This window comes from Lithobates pipiens, unplaced genomic scaffold (genome assembly GCF_037356315.1).
Source record: "Lithobates pipiens isolate NorthernLeopardFrog02 unplaced genomic scaffold, aLitPip1_a1.2 Scaffold_25, whole genome shotgun sequence".
NCBI lineage: Eukaryota > Metazoa > Chordata > Amphibia > Anura > Ranidae > Lithobates > Lithobates pipiens.
In genome coordinates this window covers 64,482,079-64,502,663 of record NW_027507787.1, presented here as the reverse complement: position 1 = coordinate 64,502,663, position 20,585 = coordinate 64,482,079, and the positions used below count along the sequence as shown (strand labels likewise).

Here is a 20,585-nt window from a genome sequence, read left to right as displayed (position 1 = left end):
AAATGTTTATTTCAACTAAAGCTGATTTAATGCAGGTGACAGGATTAGCTGAACTATGAATGCTAATTAACTCTAATTGACAGGCCAGCAAACACAGCCAAAATCATGTGATGCTAGTACTAGTGTGTTAAGCAATAACACAGGTGGCAAAAGTATAAGAACAGGAAGTAATGGATTTCTATGGGTCATTTCAGTTGACAACTCACTGAGCGCATACAGAGTGGTGACTTACTATGAAGCATCACACATGCCACACCAAACTTAATAATGATATATTAATGTATTATATCTCTTTTTGGGTAACTGATTAAATTTACCACTTAAACACATAGTTAAAATCTATTTAGTTCCAACACTCACTAGGGTAAGGGTAACCTTTTTGGTTAAAAATCTATTAAAATCTATTTAGTCCCAACACTCACTAGGGTAAGGGTAACATTTTGGTTAAAAAGACTACACTGGCCCCATTCTGATCTGGAAATCACTACAATTTTGTCCCATTTTTGAGGTCACGTATGTCTACCATAATAGGACAGTGTGTCCTTCAGCCAAGATGGGAGAAAAATGCAATGGAACAAAATAGCAAATATAAGGACGACGCTTCTCATATTCCATGGTTTTCAACCTACTTATTTGCTCAATTATGATTGTGCCAAATACAGATGAGCTGCAATGACTTTAAAACCAAAATGAACACAAAGGGGTTCAGCTGATGGGCCAATACATGCCAAATGGGCCATGAAAATGTGTCTTGGTGCCAGCCTCACCAACTTGAAATGAAGCATCCCAAGTTGGGGAAAAAAATAAAGGGACTTTAAATATGCCATACCAAAGCAATACCTTGCTTTAATGTACCGTATTTGCCGGCGTATAAGACGACCTTTTACACTTAAAAAAACTGTCCGAAAATCGGGGGTCGTCTTATACGCCGGATCAGCCCCTCCGATGCCTGCTGAGGGTTCGGTAATACTGTATGTAGCTTCGGCTACATACAGTATATACCGCTGAGCCAATCCCAGCGAGCGATGTATTCAAATGAATACAGAGCCTGCTCGGATTGGAGCAACAACCTCTGCCAATCCGAGCAGGCTACTCTGTAGCCTGCTCGGATTGGCTTTGAGAGTCAGAGGCGCGGGCTGATGATGATACAGCCTCTGCCAATCCAAGCAGGCTTTGTATTCATTAATAGAATACATCGCTCGCTGTGATTGGTTCCAGCAAAAGCAGGAAGAAAGATATGGCGCCAGCTCCTGCTTCAGCAAGGACGGACGGAATATCAAGCGTCGGAAGCCTTGGAAGGGGGTCGTCTTATAAGGTAAGTACAAGAAAAAAATGCTTATACAACAGTAAGATTAGGGGGTCGTCTTATATGCCCGGTCGTCTTATACACCGGCATATACGGTATATGTATTGCTTTTTGTTATGTTTGTATCCCTGGTCCCTTTATTTTTTCACCGACTTGGCATGCTTGATTATGTTCTCGGGATGATGCCTTTTGACTAAAGTTTTTCCATAACCTACAATCAGACCTTCCTAAATGTGGTTCAGCTTGAAATGGACATACAAGAGTAAAACTGTGGATTTTCTTTTCTTTTTTTTTTTGTCTAATGGAAATTCTCCTACAGAACCACCTAGCTAAGAGCTCTGGAAATGAAATGCTGCAAATAATGTAAGTGTGCACACAATTAGGTATTAACTAAACTGACTTCTAATTGTGGAGTAAGCATGATGGTTTGTACTAGAATTATATAATTATCAGAGTAACGTCAGTCACACTTAACCAAAAATAAATGGCTAATTATGTGTTATCTGATTGTACCAGTTCTGGAACATGTAAGCCCAATGAAATAATTGTTTTTAAACTCTTGTCCAATCAGATAAACAAGATTTATTCAACTCCTTATTTAAATGTATAGTTGACACCAGTGTCAAACAAAATCTGGGACAAATCAGACCACACATGTGCTAGAGCACATACAGCTTATTTGCTATAGTTTCAACCCATTTCCAAAAGATATTACGATATTTGCCCTAAAAAATACATGGAATTTGGCGGGCAATTAACACAGCATAAAATAGTTAAAGCATAGTAGTTAAAGCAACAGGTTTTTCCTTTTTGGATTAAAAGTTTTATCTTTTTGGCATAAAATGTTAATGAGATAGTTGTAGCTAGGTGCTGTGCTACAGCAATATGGAGAATGAGGCATAAGGCTCAAATTATGAAATGTAAAAAAGCTCATTCAGTGTTTTTCAATGTTTTTTTTTTTTCAATTCACTTAAAAATGTTACTTAAATACAACATTTGCTATTTCTTGAAGTGATACTGTATTATAGTAGTGAAAATGTTTGGCATTTCAATGTCATGCATAGCGTGCTATTAAAGTGGAGCTCCACCCAAAAGGGACCCGAGAGTCAGCACCCCAAAGCATAAACCTGGGTGAAGACACTGGGATCACTGGACAGCTAAGTGCCCTATAGTATTTTCGGTGGGGGGGGGCTTGAGCTCCACTATAAGGAGCAGGCACCCGCCACATCCTTAACAACCATGACCCATCTGCTGTTAGTGGTTTTCCTTGCTGACAGCAGAATGCAAACAAAAGAAAAACCAGCATTAAAAAAATAAATACCATTAAGAAAACTGTGAAAAAGTGAAACTTCCATCCATACAAGGCCGTTTGGGTCTGGAAGGAAGAGGGGTGGAGATGGACGCAGCCACCAGCGGGGACATCGGGGACATCGTTGGCTTCGTTTGAAGGTAAGATGCATACTAGCCCATTATGCTTTTGCTTTGCAAGGAACAGAAGAGTAAGTAAAACCCATCAGGGTTTACTTCCTCTTCAATGATGTATAATTTTTTGTGTTTTATTTCTGCCTGGAGTTCAAATTTTATTGTATTTTAAATAAAACTAGTGTAAACACAAGCAATTGTCTTGATATCAGTCTACCTGTACAACAACACTCACACTGTGAGATGGTGAGCCAGTACCCTGAGACAATAGAAATCAGTAGCATTTCCATGTGCTGGCAATAAACACGCAGACAAGAGGAGAGAGCAGAATATGCAAAGGTATGACTTCATAGATGTACATTCTGTGCTGATTTATGTATTTTAACTTAAAGTGTTACTAAACCCACAACAGTAAAATCAGCCTGTGGAACCTAAAGGGTTACTCCTCTGCATTGTATAAAAAGGTTGTTTGATCATGTCTTCTCTGATCCTCCCCTTCTTCCACTGTCCCTAATCCATCTCCTAATAGTACAGAGCCTTAGGGCAACCTGTACATGCTCAGTTTGGCAATTTTTTTTTTCTTGGAAGTGTGCATGTGATCAGCACAGGGCCAGTCAGCACTGTCCAGACAGAAGGTCAAGGGTCCTGCAGCCTCATAGGACAGTCAGTGGAGTGTTTTTTAATTACATATCTGAAAACAGCTGCATTGTTTTCAATAGAGCCTTTAACACAGGTGCCTAAAAATACACTACATTCAGATCTGTAACGGAGAATCCAAAAAGCTGCATCTAAGAACATGCACTTTATGCGCTTACGCACATATGCATTTGGAAGCACATTAGGCTTAAACAAAGGGGAAAAATAAATATTCATTAAGTGTCCATACCCACCTATATGCAAGTATTTATGCATGAACTAGAAAAACACACGTGTAGTATAATCAGTAAATTTTTTACAGCCGTGTGAATGATGCCTTATGTGGTTTGCTAAATAATCTGACTTTGATGTAAAAACACGTTTCTTTTGGCAAAATGCATTTACAGTTCACAATAATTATTTTTTGTAAATGTGTAAAATGCGTTAAAGGTAAATCATTATTTCATTGAAAGCAAAATTGAATCCAAAAAAATCAACATTTGCATTAGAAATGTCATAAAGGTACATTGTTGCCTCTCATCGCCTTTCAAGAACAACTGTCTTATTGTTACTAAAGCAAAATGTTAATTCTATTAGTCAGATGACCTGTAACAAGCCAAAAACTGCAGAATCACTTCACTTAAAGCTACTGTTAGTAATATGTCAGTTCCTATAATGGCTAAACGAATGTTATACTTAGGTTTTGGCCAAGAAGGTTTCATATTAATTAAAATGACAAACTTAAAATAACAGCTTTCTCAGAAATAAAATATCCCAGTACAGCAGAGATATGGAACGCTCAAATATTTTGTTGCAATAAAAGCCAGATTTAATTATCTGACATGAAAATCAGGACCTAGATCTGATTTTCCAGAGATAGATCAAAAGTCTGGCTGGAGAAAGTACATTTTCGTTCACATTCGTCCATGTTTTCTCATGTTTAGCAGGAAATAAATATGCTTTCTTTAGCAGTGGGGTCCCCAATGCCTGTCTATATCTCCAGCTTACTACAAAAGTTCATGACACCAGTATTATAGAAAAGTCAACATGTTTTCTCTCATTCCCAAGGAAGAGAAGGGATTTCGGTACGGGTCTCAATTTCCTCATTGTGACGGTGGGATTCGGACCAGTAAATTAAGCCTAATGCGGTTCAGTGGGTTATCCTACACAAAGACACATATTACATGCCGCTAAAGAAAACAGCAAGCTCCAACCACCAGCTAACATAAAACATGAGCGTTACGTTTCCAGTTACCAAGTCATGTAAAAACGTCAGTTTTTTTCAGAATGCTTTATGGTAAAAGAGTGTATTATATGTTATGTAAGCGGGAATAATTCAAAGGAACATTCCAAAAGCCACAGTGAACAGAGGATACCAAAACAAGCTAACATTTAAAACTGCAAGCATTGTGTTACCGGGGAGGGCTGGCAAGAGGAGCAGGGGGGAATTGACTCCCTTGGCCCACACAGTATTCACGTATATGGCTGTAATATAATTGTAAACCTCTACTAATGCCTACAGTGAATTTAACTGCGAATACCAACTGTATAAAGCACTTTGATGACTAAATAGCTTTATACTGTGATTTGTGGGCTCACACCAATGTTGCAGGTTTCCCCATATGTATTGGTATACATAAAGGCAGTCGTTTTATGTCCATGCCTCCAAAGGCACTAGTTCCATTTTCCAATTCCAAGAGTTGTTATAACAAAATCTGAAATAGTGGAAAAGTGGAGTTGTTGTCCAAAGCAACCAAGGGCATGCACGCCCCTGTGGGCAGTCAAAATCAAAAACATAAAAATCAGCACAAGACATAACCTACAAACATAAGCCCTGTACACACAGGCCGAATGCTGGGCAACATTGGCTGGTATAATAAAAAACGGCCGACATTCGATGCCATGTGTATGGCAGCCGGACTCTCAGACAAGCATGCTGGAAAGCCAGTAACCGGCCGGCTCCCAATCAGCCAATGGCTGAGACTGCTGATTGGAGTGTTCTGGCAGGGGGCTCACCCCCCTGTCAGAACCCAACAGCTCAGCAGGGGAGATCACTGTACTAACATCAGATAGTTATTACAGCGGCTCTGACTGGAGCTGGCAGTTTTTTTTTCCGCTCAAACCCAGGGAAAAACTCATGGGGTGTACCAGGCTTTACATTTAGTAGGGTGTGTCCATTGTGCTGATGCCTCTGCTGTTAGTAGTATCTTCCAGTGCGATGGATGTTAATACAACTTAGCCTAGGATCACATTAGAACCGGCAATGCAGTCCGACTTCGGCGGTGATTTGACAGACATCTGTGCAGGATCATGCATAGATGTCTATTCAAATCACCCCTGAAGTCGCCAAAAGTAGTACAGGAACTACTTTTGGGAATCAGAGCGGCGCTGCAAAGTCAGCGTCGACTGGTTCGGACGGTGCCATGGCTGGCAATAGCTGGCAATTTGACATGTGATTTGGCATGTCAAAACGGCCCGATGTGAACATGGGCTAAAGGGTTGTCACAGGCTCTTATCAAGAGAGCCCAACTATGCCGACCTTTCTGCCCAGCTCCATCATCTTTACTACAGTTACAGAATCCTACTGATTGTATGTTATGTCCCTTGTGCTGATGTTTCTGTTTTTGATTTTGGCTGCACTTAAACTTTAAGACATAGGAGGTAGGAATTGACGACCATTTGTTGACAACTACTGTATAACCCTTTTAACTAAAACCCAATTAAACTTTCCTATTAAATAAGCTAAATACAATTCAGGTGCACCAGAACAAAAGATTTTCAAAGACGTACACTTTGTTTTCATTAGAAAGCAGTGAATACCTGCATAGAAAAGTCCATTCTCTGTCAGCATGTTGTAGAGAAGGACCCTCTCTGCAGAGGTCAGACATGCTCTTGCCGAGTTAGACTTATAGCAGTCAGTACTGATTGGACCCCACTGATTGAAGAGTTGTGGATTTGATTCAGCAGGGGGTGCCTTGGACCTCTTTAGAGAAACCACTGCTTCCACACAGATGCACCAGGAATATATGTAGCTGATTAAACTTGGGCTTTACTCCAGTTTCTATACATCAGGCCACTGTATCATTCAGAATACATATTAATTTAGGCTTTCTATCCAACCATGCCCATACAACTTTAAACTGAATGTAATACAAATTTTGCCAGCCTTCCCTTGCACATCTGCAATTTTACAGCCGCCACACAAAATGATGCAGAAACTAAAACTCACCATTCGTCCTGGCATTCCGAGACCACCTTTCTCACCCTGATAATCAATAGAAATCACATGAGCTTTCACAAATAATATTTTACCTGGCTGAAATGTGCAGAAATATGAAGTAAATGTGGATTTCTGCATAACAGTTTTTTGTTATTTGCCAAAACATTTCTGACATTTAGCACATATTAATATTTTAACATACAAAACACTAGGCCACTAGGGTAATTCTGGATACATTTATGAATAGACAGTTATGTTATAGCCATGTCTCCAAGGGCACATTTCCATTTTACTTTCATTCCAATGTTGTCCTACATTTCATCACTGTATGTCAAGTTGAACTTGTTTAGTCTGTATTATGCACGTTTGCTCATACTGAAGTGTAACATTGATATTCTGATGTAAAGTGCATTGTATTTCCTACTGTAAGTAAAAACCCTTGCATTAATTTGTTGTAGCCAAGGGAACCTATCAAACTATAACTAAGGGGTCTCGATAAGGGCTGTAAAGTGGCTCCTGTGTCAATTTCAATAGCTGCTATTCCAACACATATTTTTGCTTTCCCAATAAATAAATTGTGCCACGCTACAAAGCTCTGAATGCCAGTGTGTACAAAATAACAAACCATTTACATACAATTCCAGTGCATAATTAATAAATCAAAGAGGGCAAACAAAGTGCAGTCCATGTAAATAATATGATTCTGTGCACAGGTCACCAGTCACAAAAAGTGTTCCTTATCCACTCAGATAGTTTCATTGTGCTTGTATAGCAAAAAAGTTGTGTCACAACCAAAAGTGCTCCCCCCTCCTGGAACATTCCCACCTGTTAAAATGTGACCTATTCTGTGAAGTATGGTCAACATAAGCTTTTTAGCCACACCTGGGCTGTGGAAAGTGCAATCCAATTCCTCTCTGCTAATTTCTCTTCATAAGACTTCCAGAAATGGCCGATACCACCCAGGTTATATATGCATAGAAAAAACACTAATAGTGCTTATACCCTTTTAAAATCCCCTTTATTAAAACACAGATGATTAGGTTATCCACATCTCCCTGGTGCTTCCAGTACACCAGGCTAGTACAGGCATAAAAATCTGTATGATGTCTCCACTGCATATACAAAAGCCGCTTGGGCAACTAAAGGGTTTCCAGCTCTATGCTGGTTCCGAGGGTTGTCACCATCCTATGCCCCTCCCCAAATTTTAATTTTTATTTTGCATTGTTGCTTTTCTGACAGATTTTGCTGACCAAATTATTTAAAAAAAAGCTGTGATATACAGGCCGAAAATCTAAATGGGGGGGTCAAGTGTGTGCCCCTCTTCCAGAACCAAACTAAGCTACATGCCCTTAACATAAGGGGGTACCTTGGGAATGTATTTTGTCCCCATATTGATGAGAACAGGGGCCTCTTCCCCACAACCCTGGCCCAGTGGTTGTGGGGTCTGCAGGAAGGAGATTTATCAGAATCTGGGTCTGGGAGACCCCTTTAACAATAAGAATACCCTCCCAGATACCGCCCCCCCCCCCCATATGAATGAGTATGGGGTATATAGTACCCCTCCTTATTCACAAAAATGAATCCTCAGCTAGCAGCTGAATGACCTGGGCAGGCATGAGTCACTGTTTGTTAGGACACTTGTGGATACTTGCTCATCAGCAACCAGTAGCCCTAAGCATATTATTACCGCTGCTAAATGGTCCACTTCCCACTTCCCACTGCAACAAAAAAAAAAAAATAGGCATGTGTTAATTAACAAATGTTTTTAGTGACTTGACCGCTTCTGATATATGTTCCACATGAGTTATTTTACTGCAACGCCTCCTGCAGTATTTATCTATTAGCAAACTGACCTCTCAGCCCTCAATCACACTGAGGCAGGGCCTATGAAAATGACAATGTTTTCCCTAACTCAGGAAAAGGGAATAGTGAGAGGTGCTTAGAAGAGTCCACAATAGGGGATCTCAACTGGGTCTGATCCTCGCTTAACTATCATAAATATTGTTCAAGTCAAAAACTTATTTTGTGGACTTGGCCATATATTGAGTGCCTGTTGTTGATAACTGTTGCTGCAGACCATGTTCTCCCACTTCTCGATTTGTACAACATAAATCAAATCCAAAGCTACTTAGTAAGAATGTGTACCAAAAGTGGGAAGCAGTGATAACTCAATGCCTTACTAATTTATTTATTTATTTTTTAGAAAGAACATGTATGTTTTATGTCCTGAAATGCCCTAATATAAACTATTTTGAATAGCAAAAAGAATTTTGCATTTAATTTATTTTAAAAGAATATGTTTGTATATAGCATGCTTGCCTATCTCTATATCTCACACCACATGGTTTTAATTCTTCCTAATTGTCTATGAAGCTACTCAATAGCGTACAAATCACTTGTAATAACTAACAGACATTTATTCTTTTAACAAAATGTGCCTTTAGGGATATCTTTTTAGCTTGTTTTCTATGGTTGCCCTGTGTAGGGATCAGTTACAAGCTCTATAAAATGTGGGCCAATATCAAGCAGAGATTGACTGTAAGCTACATAACTGCATAACTCCAGAAATGTTACAAAATCACAAGTCACTTAGAATAGCCAAAAAGTGTTGTTGTTAATGAGGAAGCATAAATGAGTTTTCTATGATATAAAAGAAAAACTTGGGATGATCATCACAAAAATCTACTACATGTAGTAGGCTGGAATCCATAATATTCAAGATTACAAACCATTTACAGAAAGGCTGTTTGAAAATTAAAGTCGATAGCAGAATTCATACCCACTATGGGTGCTTAGCAATCACTGCAAAAAAAAGACATTGCACATCATCTAGCACAAGAAAATTTCCAGTGATTTGCTAGCTTTACTTACAGGAACATAATTCCCCTCATGATCTCAGAGAAGCTAGAGAAAAATAAGCCCACCAGCATCCATCAAAGACTGAGCAGTCAAGGTTTGGATTGACTTGCACAGCATGATTTATAAAGCAAAACTGTATTAAATGACCTCTGAGAACTTGTGTAGCCTAGTGAGATGTTACCCACAGCTGACATATCAGAGGCTTATTAATGGCGTATTTCCCTGGGATCTGTTCAGTACACCCACAGCTTTCCCTACTTTATTTCTAACACATATCTGTATAAATGTCCTTTTATTTATTGAGGCTGGCATTCACACTGCATTCTCAATACGAAAGAGAAAAACATTGGTTAAAACTTTGGAACACTGAAGACAGTTTTTGGACAAATTCAAGTTTACTACTTATACCAGAGCTCAGACATTACCGAATTAGAGAACATTTTGCATGTGAGAACAGACAGGTGACCAGACATATACAGAGGAATGGAAAGATAGAAACAAATCAGAGAAAACAGGATAAGAGTTTGGGCAGGGAGAGAATGGAAATATTTAGGGGGTTGTATAAATAAAGGTTTTGGAAAACATGAAGATACTTCAAAGCCTAAGATGCCAGATGTAGCATGACTATTAAAATATGAATAAGAGTAGAACTCCACCTAATATTCCTTTTTTTTTTTTGCTGGCAAAAAAGGTTAAGGAAAGGGTAAATCTGGCTATATGCTTTCGTGTGAAAATTGTTACTTTCAGAAACTTTTCTAACAGTTAGAAGTTTAAGTCGAACGTGGTGATGAGAAAATTTGAAAGTACTGGATAAAAAAAATTCTTGAATGAACAAATTTCCAACAGTGTATTGTCATTTTCATTCAGGAAATTCCATTAATATCAAAATCTAATGTAAAAAACAGACTCAATTTTGCAGTACTTGGAACATTCATCGCGCCTCTGATAGCATCAATGAATGTACCGGCAAGAATTTTTGTAAGAAAATCTGCCAATATATAGCCAGTACTTCAGTCTGTTTATATTAAATTGTTCTCTGTGTTTTCTTACTTCCCATTCCACTAACAACTGTTGAGTGAAAAAAAAAGAAATAGTTTAAAAGTAACTAAATGAGAATAGATTAAAATTAAATTACTATAGACTGATAATAAAATAGAATATAAAGAGTCTTTATAACAGATTCTTGTGCAAAAAGACTTTCTTTATAATACAAAAATAATATAAAATAAAAATGGAGAATGAAAATGGACAAGGAGGGGGAGGGAATAAACTGACCAAACTAGCAATTACTCATAACTGATGTCATATGGTCATGGACTCAACCCCAATGTCCGCATCACTGATCCGAACAAGGCAACATCTATCGTGAATCGTCCAAGAGAGGGGCGATTACAAAAGTCTCTGCAATTGCAGCCTGGTATACATCTGCAGACTTGCCTTTGTGCTGGATTACACAAATTCGTGATCTCCTGTGTATCCGGCGCTCAGTCACTCACAGTACTGCCTGGCTTATATGATGGACATAGCAGTGGTCCAATGCCGGGCCAGGGGGGCGGGATTGTGTGTGCAGGAGATTGCGGCTCTGTGTATGTGACATGGTCAAATAGAAAAACAAAATCTCCCTAAGAGGGGCACAGACATCAATGAAAGCTTGACAGGGGTTCTAACTCTCCGCTACTTTATACAAAACTAAAATAAAAAGAAATTGCCTATCCATACACTTTACATCAAAGTGACTCATTTGTCAGCTACATACAAGGTGCTTTCAAGGCTTCATGTACACTAGCCTACAATGGCAGCTCCTAAACTTGAATTTAGGAGCTTTTTTTTGCCAAAGCTCTTAAATGCAACTCGATAAAAGCCTGTGTGTCAATGTACACATAGGAGTTGATTTACTAAAACTGAGTGCAAAATCTGGTGCAGCTCTCCTTAGAAAGCAATCAGCTTCCAGTTTTTTTTTCAAAGCCTTATTGAACAAGCTGAATTTAGAAGCCGATTGGCTACCATGCACAGCTGCACTAGATTTTGCACTCCCCAGTGTTAGTAAATCAATCCAACAGGCTTTTAGCAGAGTTTAGGAGCTGCCGCATTTAGGTGATTTTAAACCCTCCTCTCCTGAACGTAAAAGATATTTTGCTACGTTTCGCGTTTTCCCATGGCCGTAGTAAATTTACACCAGTGAACATGTACACTAAGAATGATCAGCATTTTTCAAAGCACCCAGGAAGAATAGTGTGTTAAATACCTTCTTGTAAGATAAAAATTGTATATAATAAAAAAAAAAGCATAAACTGTGTATAAAAGACCACTGTTGTCAAAAATTGGTAGATCGACTTCTGTTCAACCACCCGGTTGGAAAAAATCAGCTTGATCAGCACTGCAGTCTACAATCTGACCTGTGTATTCTGATACAGCTGGGAGGATTTCCCCATCCACACTTAATGTGCAGATGGGGGAATCGGGTCAGTTTTTTATTTTATTTATCAACCTACTGGTTAAACGAAAAAAAAATCTGACTCATCTATGGCCAGCCTTACTTGCTAATGGCATACTTTAGGGGACCTATAGGATCTAATTTATAAATCAGTGAATATAACTTTCAACAATGTTATTTAAAACACATGCACCTGTAAAATTCTCCTGCAGAGAATGTTTGCTGATACCCAAGTTCACCTCTTTATTATATGTGTGTATGTATCTATGTCCCTTTTATTTAATTAGTTTTGGGGCTACCTGTTGTCCTTTCTACTCTCTACAGTCACAATAAGGTGGTCCGTAGGTTGGGGTGCCCCTCACCTAAAGGGACTGCTCCGTACATCTCGTGCTGAGGACAAGATCTGGGGTATGTATGCACCCAATTGATTCGACATTGATATACATTCTTATGGGAAGCAAATTGGGGTGAATTTATTTATCAATCAATTTCATCTGATTGTACGGTTTCTTTAGATAATAGCCATGCAAATACATAATCCAAATTTTTTTTTCAATGTTTTTGTTACTTCTTATAGCTTTTTATCTCGTCTTTTTTATCGGTCAAGCTTTAGTTCCCCTGAAGAAGCCATTGTAATGGTGAAACATGTTGGGATGATTTGACCACTGAGTACTTTCAAGGCCGCTACCTTCTTCGGCCTTACTTGATTTATTAGACGTGTGTTTCCCATACTGCATTTTAACCTATTGTTATGAATTGTAATTTGTATGTATATTTTGACTATCACTTTTGTAATAAAAAAAACCCTTTTTCTTTTGTCTTTATATATACTTTGTTTTTTTAGAAATATTTGGTCTTAGTTTGACTGCCTAGGCACCATAATAATCCCCATCTTTCCAAATTGCTTTACAAAATTACCAGCCTAACTTTGGGATGAGGTGCCCTAATATATTGGATTCCCCCACCATATTTTCCACTTTTTCTCTTTACTATAGTGTCCCAATGGGGTAAATAGGGGGTATGTATGGGTGTGCTCCAGCTGTGTCAGTTTACCATATATTCAGGCCATGTAATCGATTTAATAAAAGCAAATAGGCTGTTCACTTTTTTATGAGACTTTTCCCTGCATGTGATTGGATATTCTTTGCAAAGTAAACGTTCACCACATTATCTAAGCTAAAAGAAAAGCCCCTTTCAAAGTGAAAACACCATTATAAGGTAAACATCTTTTATTAAACTAACCCCTATATGTTTATTAAAGTATTATATGGGCAAGTAATTATTTGGCATTTTGCAAAGATCCTTGCCAGTAAGCAGGGCTTTTTTTCTCAGACAATAAGTGCAGGAACTCGCCCCCTACCTACCTCCTGCACCGTTCCTTGGTTCCACCCCATACCCACCTCCCAGAAATGTCCCTTTCAGAGAATACAGAACCAAGTAACAATTGTGGTACTAAGTCATTTGTATGGCATTTGTTGATAATACCAAGAAAAGCAGTAAAATAGATCCCATGCAGCCAGCAACAATAGACCCCCCAGCAACAATGGACCACCCGCATCAAAATACCCCACCCCCCCAGCAGCAACAACAAATCTCCCTCCAGCCAGAATCAATAAACCCCTCCCTCAAAAGAAGACCAAATCCCAGCATCAACTGACCCGCCAGCAACATAAGACCCACCCCCAGCAACAATAGATCCCCCACCAACAACAATGGCCCTCCTAGCAGCAACCATCCCCCAAAAAATAGATCCCCTGCAGCAACAATAAATTCACTAGCAGCTAGCATTAATAGACCCTGCATCCCTTGCCATTACATACGTCCAGTGCTGGAGGTGCCGAAACTGTGTTCCCTGTGTTCCTGCTGAAAAAAAGCCCTGCCAGTGAGGATGACAAAGCTGGCCAACTCGAACAGGCACGGCAATATATTCAAATCAAGAATGTTTTATGCAAAGGTTTGCTAAAAGTAAAAAACAACAACAAATAGCCGTGGATCCATAATGGATCACATGGATTACATTAGCAGATTAGTTAAATGGTCAGAAATTGTAAAGTGAAAATGTGGCTAGGCTATGGACATTTGAGTAGTTACTAATTAATAATCAGTAAGTTTTTTAAGACCAGGCCTTTTCCTGACATTTTTTGCGTACAGTTTAAAATCAATATTTTATATTTAGCAGAGACCCTAGAGAATAAAATGGCGGCCGTTGCAATTTTTTATGTCACACTGTATTTGTGCAGCGGTCTTTCAAATGCAACTTTCTTGGAAAAAATACACACTAATGAATTAAAGAAAAACAAAACAGTAAAGTTAGCCCAATTCTTTCGTATAATGTGAAAGATGATGTTACACCATGTAAATAGATACCTAACATGTCATGCTTTAAAATTGTGCACATTCATTGAATGACGACGAACTACAACATTTTACATTTTTTTACAGTTTTAGAATTACAGAGGAGGTCTTGTGCTAGAATTATTACTCTCGCTCTAACGATCGCGGCGATACTGTACCTCACATTGTGGTTTGAACACTGTTTACATATGTGGGCGTGACTTATATATGTATTCACTTCTGTGCGCGTTCATGGAAGGATGGGGTCCTTTAATTTTTTTTTCTCTACTTTACTTGTTATTTTTTATTTTTACACTGCCCCTTTAATTTATTTATTTTTATCACTTTTATTACTGTCAGAAGGGATGCAAACATACCTGTATTAGTAATAGGAATGTGACAGGTACGCTTTATGGAGGGATCTGGGGTCTATAAGATCCCCAACCACTCCTATGCACTTGAAAGCATTCAAAATGCCAAGATCAGAGTTTTTGAATACTTGAATACTTTTGATTTTTTTAAAACGTTGGTTCCCAAGTCACCCGGAACAGATGTCATTACCATATCCGAGATCTAATCAAGGCCAATTCCAGCTTTGTTTGGTTCTGCGGCTAGCCGGTGGATGTGCCAACTGGTCACTCAGGTCTCCTGGTGGGAAAAGAGAGCCCAGGCAAGAGGCGGCGGGAACGAGGGATGTCCCTTACCACTGCTTGTAATAGCAACTGAGCGGCAACTGAGTTTAATAACTCCTGAGGGGAGTTATTAAAAGAGAGTCGACCGTCCATTATAAAAAAATGGTACCAGGGTGATGCCTGCAGCTGCAATCATCATTTCGGTACAGCCACTTGAAGTAAAATGACATACAGGTACTGTACCTGATTTGGTGGCAAGTGGGTAAAACAAGTCCTAACTGACCTCTACAGCTGCAGGCACTGTGGAGCAACTGCAGTATTGAAGCCCTTTACGTCTGTTTACTCAGCAGCTCGCCTCCCCCTTCTCCCCACTCCAAACAATGATTCAGCTTTGTAATCTTAAATGTGTACATGAAACATGTACTTCAGAAAACTAAGCAAGGGGACTGAACTGTTGAAAGAGACAATGTGATAGACTTCATTTACTTCATTTGTGAAATTTAATTATGAATTATTCCAGAATGCCTTCAGTTACAAAAGTTACTGTTTATGTTTCAGTTACAGTGAGGGTTTACTGTTTGTTAGGAATAAATAAATACTTGAAAGCCCATAGCCAGACCACAATTTCACGTTAATATTTTTTTTACTAATCGTAATAAATCAGTTAGACCTCTGATACAATGTTCTGCATTTCCCATTTTCTTGGCAGTGGCTATTTACAATTATTTGTTTTGCTATTCCACATTTCAGATGTTCATGTGCTAATGCAATACATTTTCCTGTAGCATTCATTATTTCAAAGCGGAGGAAGAGAACGAGTGTCTTATGTCAGAGCCTAATTTATCTAGAGTGTTCCATTATGATGTTCAAGCAGAACTCGTGTGCCGCTTTGATAACATTGTATTAATTGTTACTACTCATGAAATTGGCCGCCCATCAAAGCGTTACACACTTGTAAAAACATAGACATGCAATGAGTGAATGACAATTTCTGAAACAAAAACAAAACATAAAATAATGGCAACCCAGGATACCAGCGTGTTCCCTCTGATGAGATACTTTCCATCACTCCTGGACAAGAACATCTGGCAAGGTCTACATACATCTTCGCAACCCTTTCGTGCCACTTAATGTTTTCCTGTTTTGTTGTTCTATGTTCTTTAATGTAGCAATACAAGCATGACACACACAGTTTAAACAAACACGTTATTGTCTCTGATGCATTTATGTTAACAAGGTTGTTGTCCCGCTGGGGCTTTTTTTTAGTTCATGTCATGCTCGAAGCTGTAGTTCTAAGTTATACAGGCATTTGATACGCGGACCAATAAACTGCTTCCTTTTCTCATAAAAACATGTTTAACAGGGGATGTTACAAGTCTGTAAAATTGGTAAAAACACTGCATCTGTCCGCCCTCGCTGATAAATGAAAGTTGTAGGTTATATTGGGATAATTCATACACAAGGAAAATACAAAAAGGTAAATTAATTGTTATCGTGAAATGCTGAATGAATCCTAAAATCTCATATTTTCATTACAGACATAATATAATTTCGTATTTTGTCAATTACGGGTGAATATATACGGCTGTGTTTATATACAGTATCCGTGAACACAAAAAATATTTTCTGTTCAGTAGGTTGGGTTTTCAGCACAAACTCTCAACTTGCTTTGAGCATCTTGCTTATCTAGAAATGCCGATCGAGGTGGGGCTGGCCTGGGCACTTTTACATGTAATAGCATCAACTGTGGAATGTATTTTAAAGGGAATTTCAATAAAACTGTGTTGCATGATCACGGCCATTTTCCTTTCTGGGGTTTGATGTTTATCTATTGATGGGAGAACTCGCTATTGGAGGAGGATACGCTGAGGTATGATAAGGCTTACCTACAGGTACTTTAAATATCTCCTAAACGTGCAGCGTCCAGGGGATATTTACCGTACATGCAGCCTGAGACATCACGGGTGCTTGCAATCTGAAGGAACGGCCACCAGGGTTCTTTTCAGAGTCCTGCAGCTCTCATACGCATAGCTGGAGTTTGCGAACCCAGAAGGTAGATGGGTGAAGATATAAGCCCTGTCATCGGTGACAGCTCGCTCCTGGAAGGACTTTATTCTAAGTTAAGTTTCATATAATGTGCTAGTATACAACGCATAGTAGCATATTATAAATTTGCCTTGCAGGTTAAAAAAAAAAAAACATTGCCGGTTGTTTACTAGCACTTTGATAATAAAATTAAGAATGATATTTATAAAGTCAAGGATACAACTGATATTTCAGTTGTAAAAAGGAAGTTTTGTAAAACTTAATCGAAGGCAACCACATGAACTCCAACCTAACCCCCAACTTAGTTTGCAAGCTATGCAAACCCATCTCCCATGGACGTCAAAATCTATCAGACCCAAAAGCTTTGATCTCAAAACTTCAAAAGCGTTAGTTAATAATAAAAATAAAAAAGATATTTATAAAGTAAAGGGTACTCAGTATTTTGTGGATAGCTACTATTTTCTGAACATACCTCTCTGCCTACATCTCTCTGGGAATTAAAAAGCAAGTCAGGTTCTTAAATCTGCCCATTTCACACTCATTATTCCCTGCTCAATCATTCATTGGAACTGGGGCAGGGTAGAGGTTAAAGGTCATGGCCCCAGATGGCATATAAGCAGCATGTGTGGTCTTCATAGGGGATTGCATATCTGATTGAATTAAGTTGGATGGTGGTAGAATGTGCCCCAGGCCCATGATAGGAGTAGTGCAACACAAAATAGAAGTGTACCAAAATCATTATGGTGCTTACGAAAGGCTATATGATGGACCCCCCCCCCCCCCCCCCAAACTAATATATAGTATTAAAAGAATTTAAGTTAAGTTAAGAGAATTTTCATTTAAGCCTTTTCTCTAATGCATAAAAATAATCAACTTTATCTCAAGATTAAATCATAATTAGAATGTAAAATTAGTATATAAAACAAGCAGGGTAAAGAAAAAACTGGAGTGAAGATATTTTTAGAATTGATAAATGAAATTGCAGTTTAACAGGCAAACGAGAAATACATATTTTACAAACCGCATGAGACAAATTGTTAGGTAGGAAGCATTTTAGGAAAAAAAAATGATACACACAAGACATTTGTCTACACAATTTTCTAGCCCACAGGCATGTTTAAGATACTTCATAGTGTATGTTTAAAATACACCATAATCTGTATTGGCTTGCAACATGTGCATCTTTATGGCAAACGTATGCAGATCTTTTATATGATGTATTTACTTCTGTTTTTAGTTTATTTTGCTTTTATTGATACTATTCAGACCATCTGGCTACTTTAAAACTATATGTATATTAACTATGGAATTTCATAAGAGTATTTACACACTGGAGGAGATTTACTAAAACTATTGCACTAAGAATCTGGTGCAGCTATGCATGGTAGCGAGCTTCTAACTTCAGGTTGTTCAATTAAGCTTTGACAATAAAACCTGGAAGCTGATTGGTGTCTTCGCAGATCTGCACCATATTTTGCGTGCTCTAGTTTAATACCCCTTTCACACTGCCACCGTTTTTCAGTCACTACAGCGCTAAAAATAGTGCCTGAAAAAAGTGTCTCCTTTCACTCCAATATGAAAGCCCGAGGGCTTTCACACTGGAGCGGTGCACTGGCAGGGGGCAGGGCATCACAAAAAATCCTGCCAGCAGCTTCTTTGGAGCAGTGAAGGAGCGGTGAACTCACCACTCCTCCACCGCTCCTCCACCACTCCTCCACTGCTGCTCCCCATTGAAATCAATGGGGCAGAGCTGCGATGCTTCTGGCAAAATGGTGCTACGGTGGCATTTTGCAGGCGGATTTAACCCCTTTTTGGCCACAAGCGGAGTGTTAAAACCACCCCACTAGCGGCCGAAATAGCGCCGCTAAAACAACTGTAAAGCAGTGCTAAAAATAGTGCCGATTTACCGCCGACGCCCGGGGGGGCTTGGTGTGAAGCCCTGTTAGTAAATCAACCCCACTATGTTAATAAATGTTGAATATCAGGAAATTGTTACTTACATTCCTATATATCATGCTTTATTGATAAATACGATATCACAGTACTTTTGTAAGATATTACAAATTCAGACTTAAAGTTCAACCTATTTCTGCAATGGCACATCATGCTTATAAATACATAACCAAGGTCACAGAAGTAGAGGTCATAAATGAGACGATTTAATGCACTTTTACCTCTACTCACCTTTGATCTGTTAAAGCGTTTGTTAACCTCTGCATAAAGAATAGATTTCCTGGTACCCTAAAGCAGATTAAACAGCACAGTGCTTGTGCTGTGTAATCTACCCCCTCTAAACTATAAAAAAAACCTGAATCTGGCACTTCCTGTATCCCCATCTCTAAACAGACCACGAAAATCAGGGCAGCTCCCCTCTGCTCACCGTAGTCTAATTGTGGCCCTCCATCATCCGCTGTGCCCTTTGGTCTCCTCTCTCCCCCCTCACCCCCTCTTTCCTGCATGTCAGCTCGTGTCTGTGTCTCCCCCCCCCCCCCCCCCCAGCGGCTTCTAGTAAAATGTAAAAAATGTTTTGCTCATTGCCAGGCCCTCTATGATATGCTGGCAGAGCACACTGCATTATTCTTTTAGAAAAATGAGCGCTGTAAATACAGTTTTAGTGCTGTCTTCAGGCCAGTCACATGACTCTCGGTCGATTTCCATGGCTACTGCAGGAGAGCTGTTACCTCCCCAGCTGACATCAGAGGGAGATCATGGCTCCTCCCGCAGTATCCATTCATCGGAGTTGTACAGCGGACGTAAGTCATGTGACCGGCCTGAAGACAGCTCTAAATAGGTATTTACAGCACTTGTTTTTCTAGACAAGTACAGTGTGCCCTGCAAGGTTCTAATAGAGAGTCTGGCAGAGTTTAAGTTATATGGGTTAACAAATCCTTTAAGTGTTTAACAATGGATACAAACAAGACAATTATAAATCACGAGTAATCAAGAGCAATATTTCCTTCAAAAACAATATGAAAGAAAAAAAGGGTGCTTACCTGAATACCAGGTCGTCCACTAGGTCCCTAAAACAAAAGCAGATGGTTTAATAAAGGAATTTTTATAGCAAAAATAAACAGTTAGGATATAATAAAGAGAACAACCATTTCATAAAAAGATTTTGACAATTCAAGATTGTCTGAATAGAAGGCAGGCAGATGTGTCCCAACCTACCTTAGCAGTGTTTCCCTATCTTCGTAATGTGCAACTTAAGATCAGTGAAAAATAAAACTTTGAAACTCCCTCAGCTCTCAGAATACAGTGTTCCTTGCCTGAGCAACCAGTCTCTAGGCATGAGAAATTTACATTGGGGAGGGGTAGTGCTTAGTTGCAAATACTTACAGAAAAATCTGTATTTGAATGTGATGTTCAGGTGCTGCATTACCCCGTTAATAAGCTGACAAAACATTTTTGAGACTTAATGAGAGAAATCTGCTTGTCTGCTCTACAGCTCAAGTGTTACTTGCCTTCTCTTTGAGTTCGTTAGAGGACTAAATGGCAAGCACAAGGACACATTTATACAATTACTCATATTGAAGGTCCCAAACAAATAACAACCCAGTAGTCAAGATTTAGGGGCTCAAAGGAAATACTCTGGAGACTCTGAATGTAACAGTTAAGTGTGATCTGCTATTCATAAGCAATGTTAGTTTACATTTGTTACAAGAACATGGTTATACTTTAAACTTTTTTTATTAATAC

At 38.9% G+C, this 20,585-nt stretch overlaps 1 protein-coding gene across 1 annotated transcript in view; it reads right to left on the bottom strand.

Moving 5' to 3' along the window:
- Nucleotides 1-19,903, bottom strand: part of COL13A1 (collagen type XIII alpha 1 chain) — a 237,971-nt gene extending 218,068 nt beyond the window's left edge. The window contains exons 1-2 of the mRNA XM_077454564.1: nt 19,883-19,903; nt 6,594-6,629 (exon numbers count right to left, since the gene is read on the bottom strand). Of these exons, the coding sequence (XP_077310690.1) occupies nt 6,594-6,608 (15 nt within the window). The 5' untranslated portion in view covers nt 6,609-6,629; nt 19,883-19,903. The remainder of the gene's footprint in view (nt 1-6,593; nt 6,630-19,882) is intronic.
- Between the last annotated feature and the right edge of the window lie 682 nt (nt 19,904-20,585).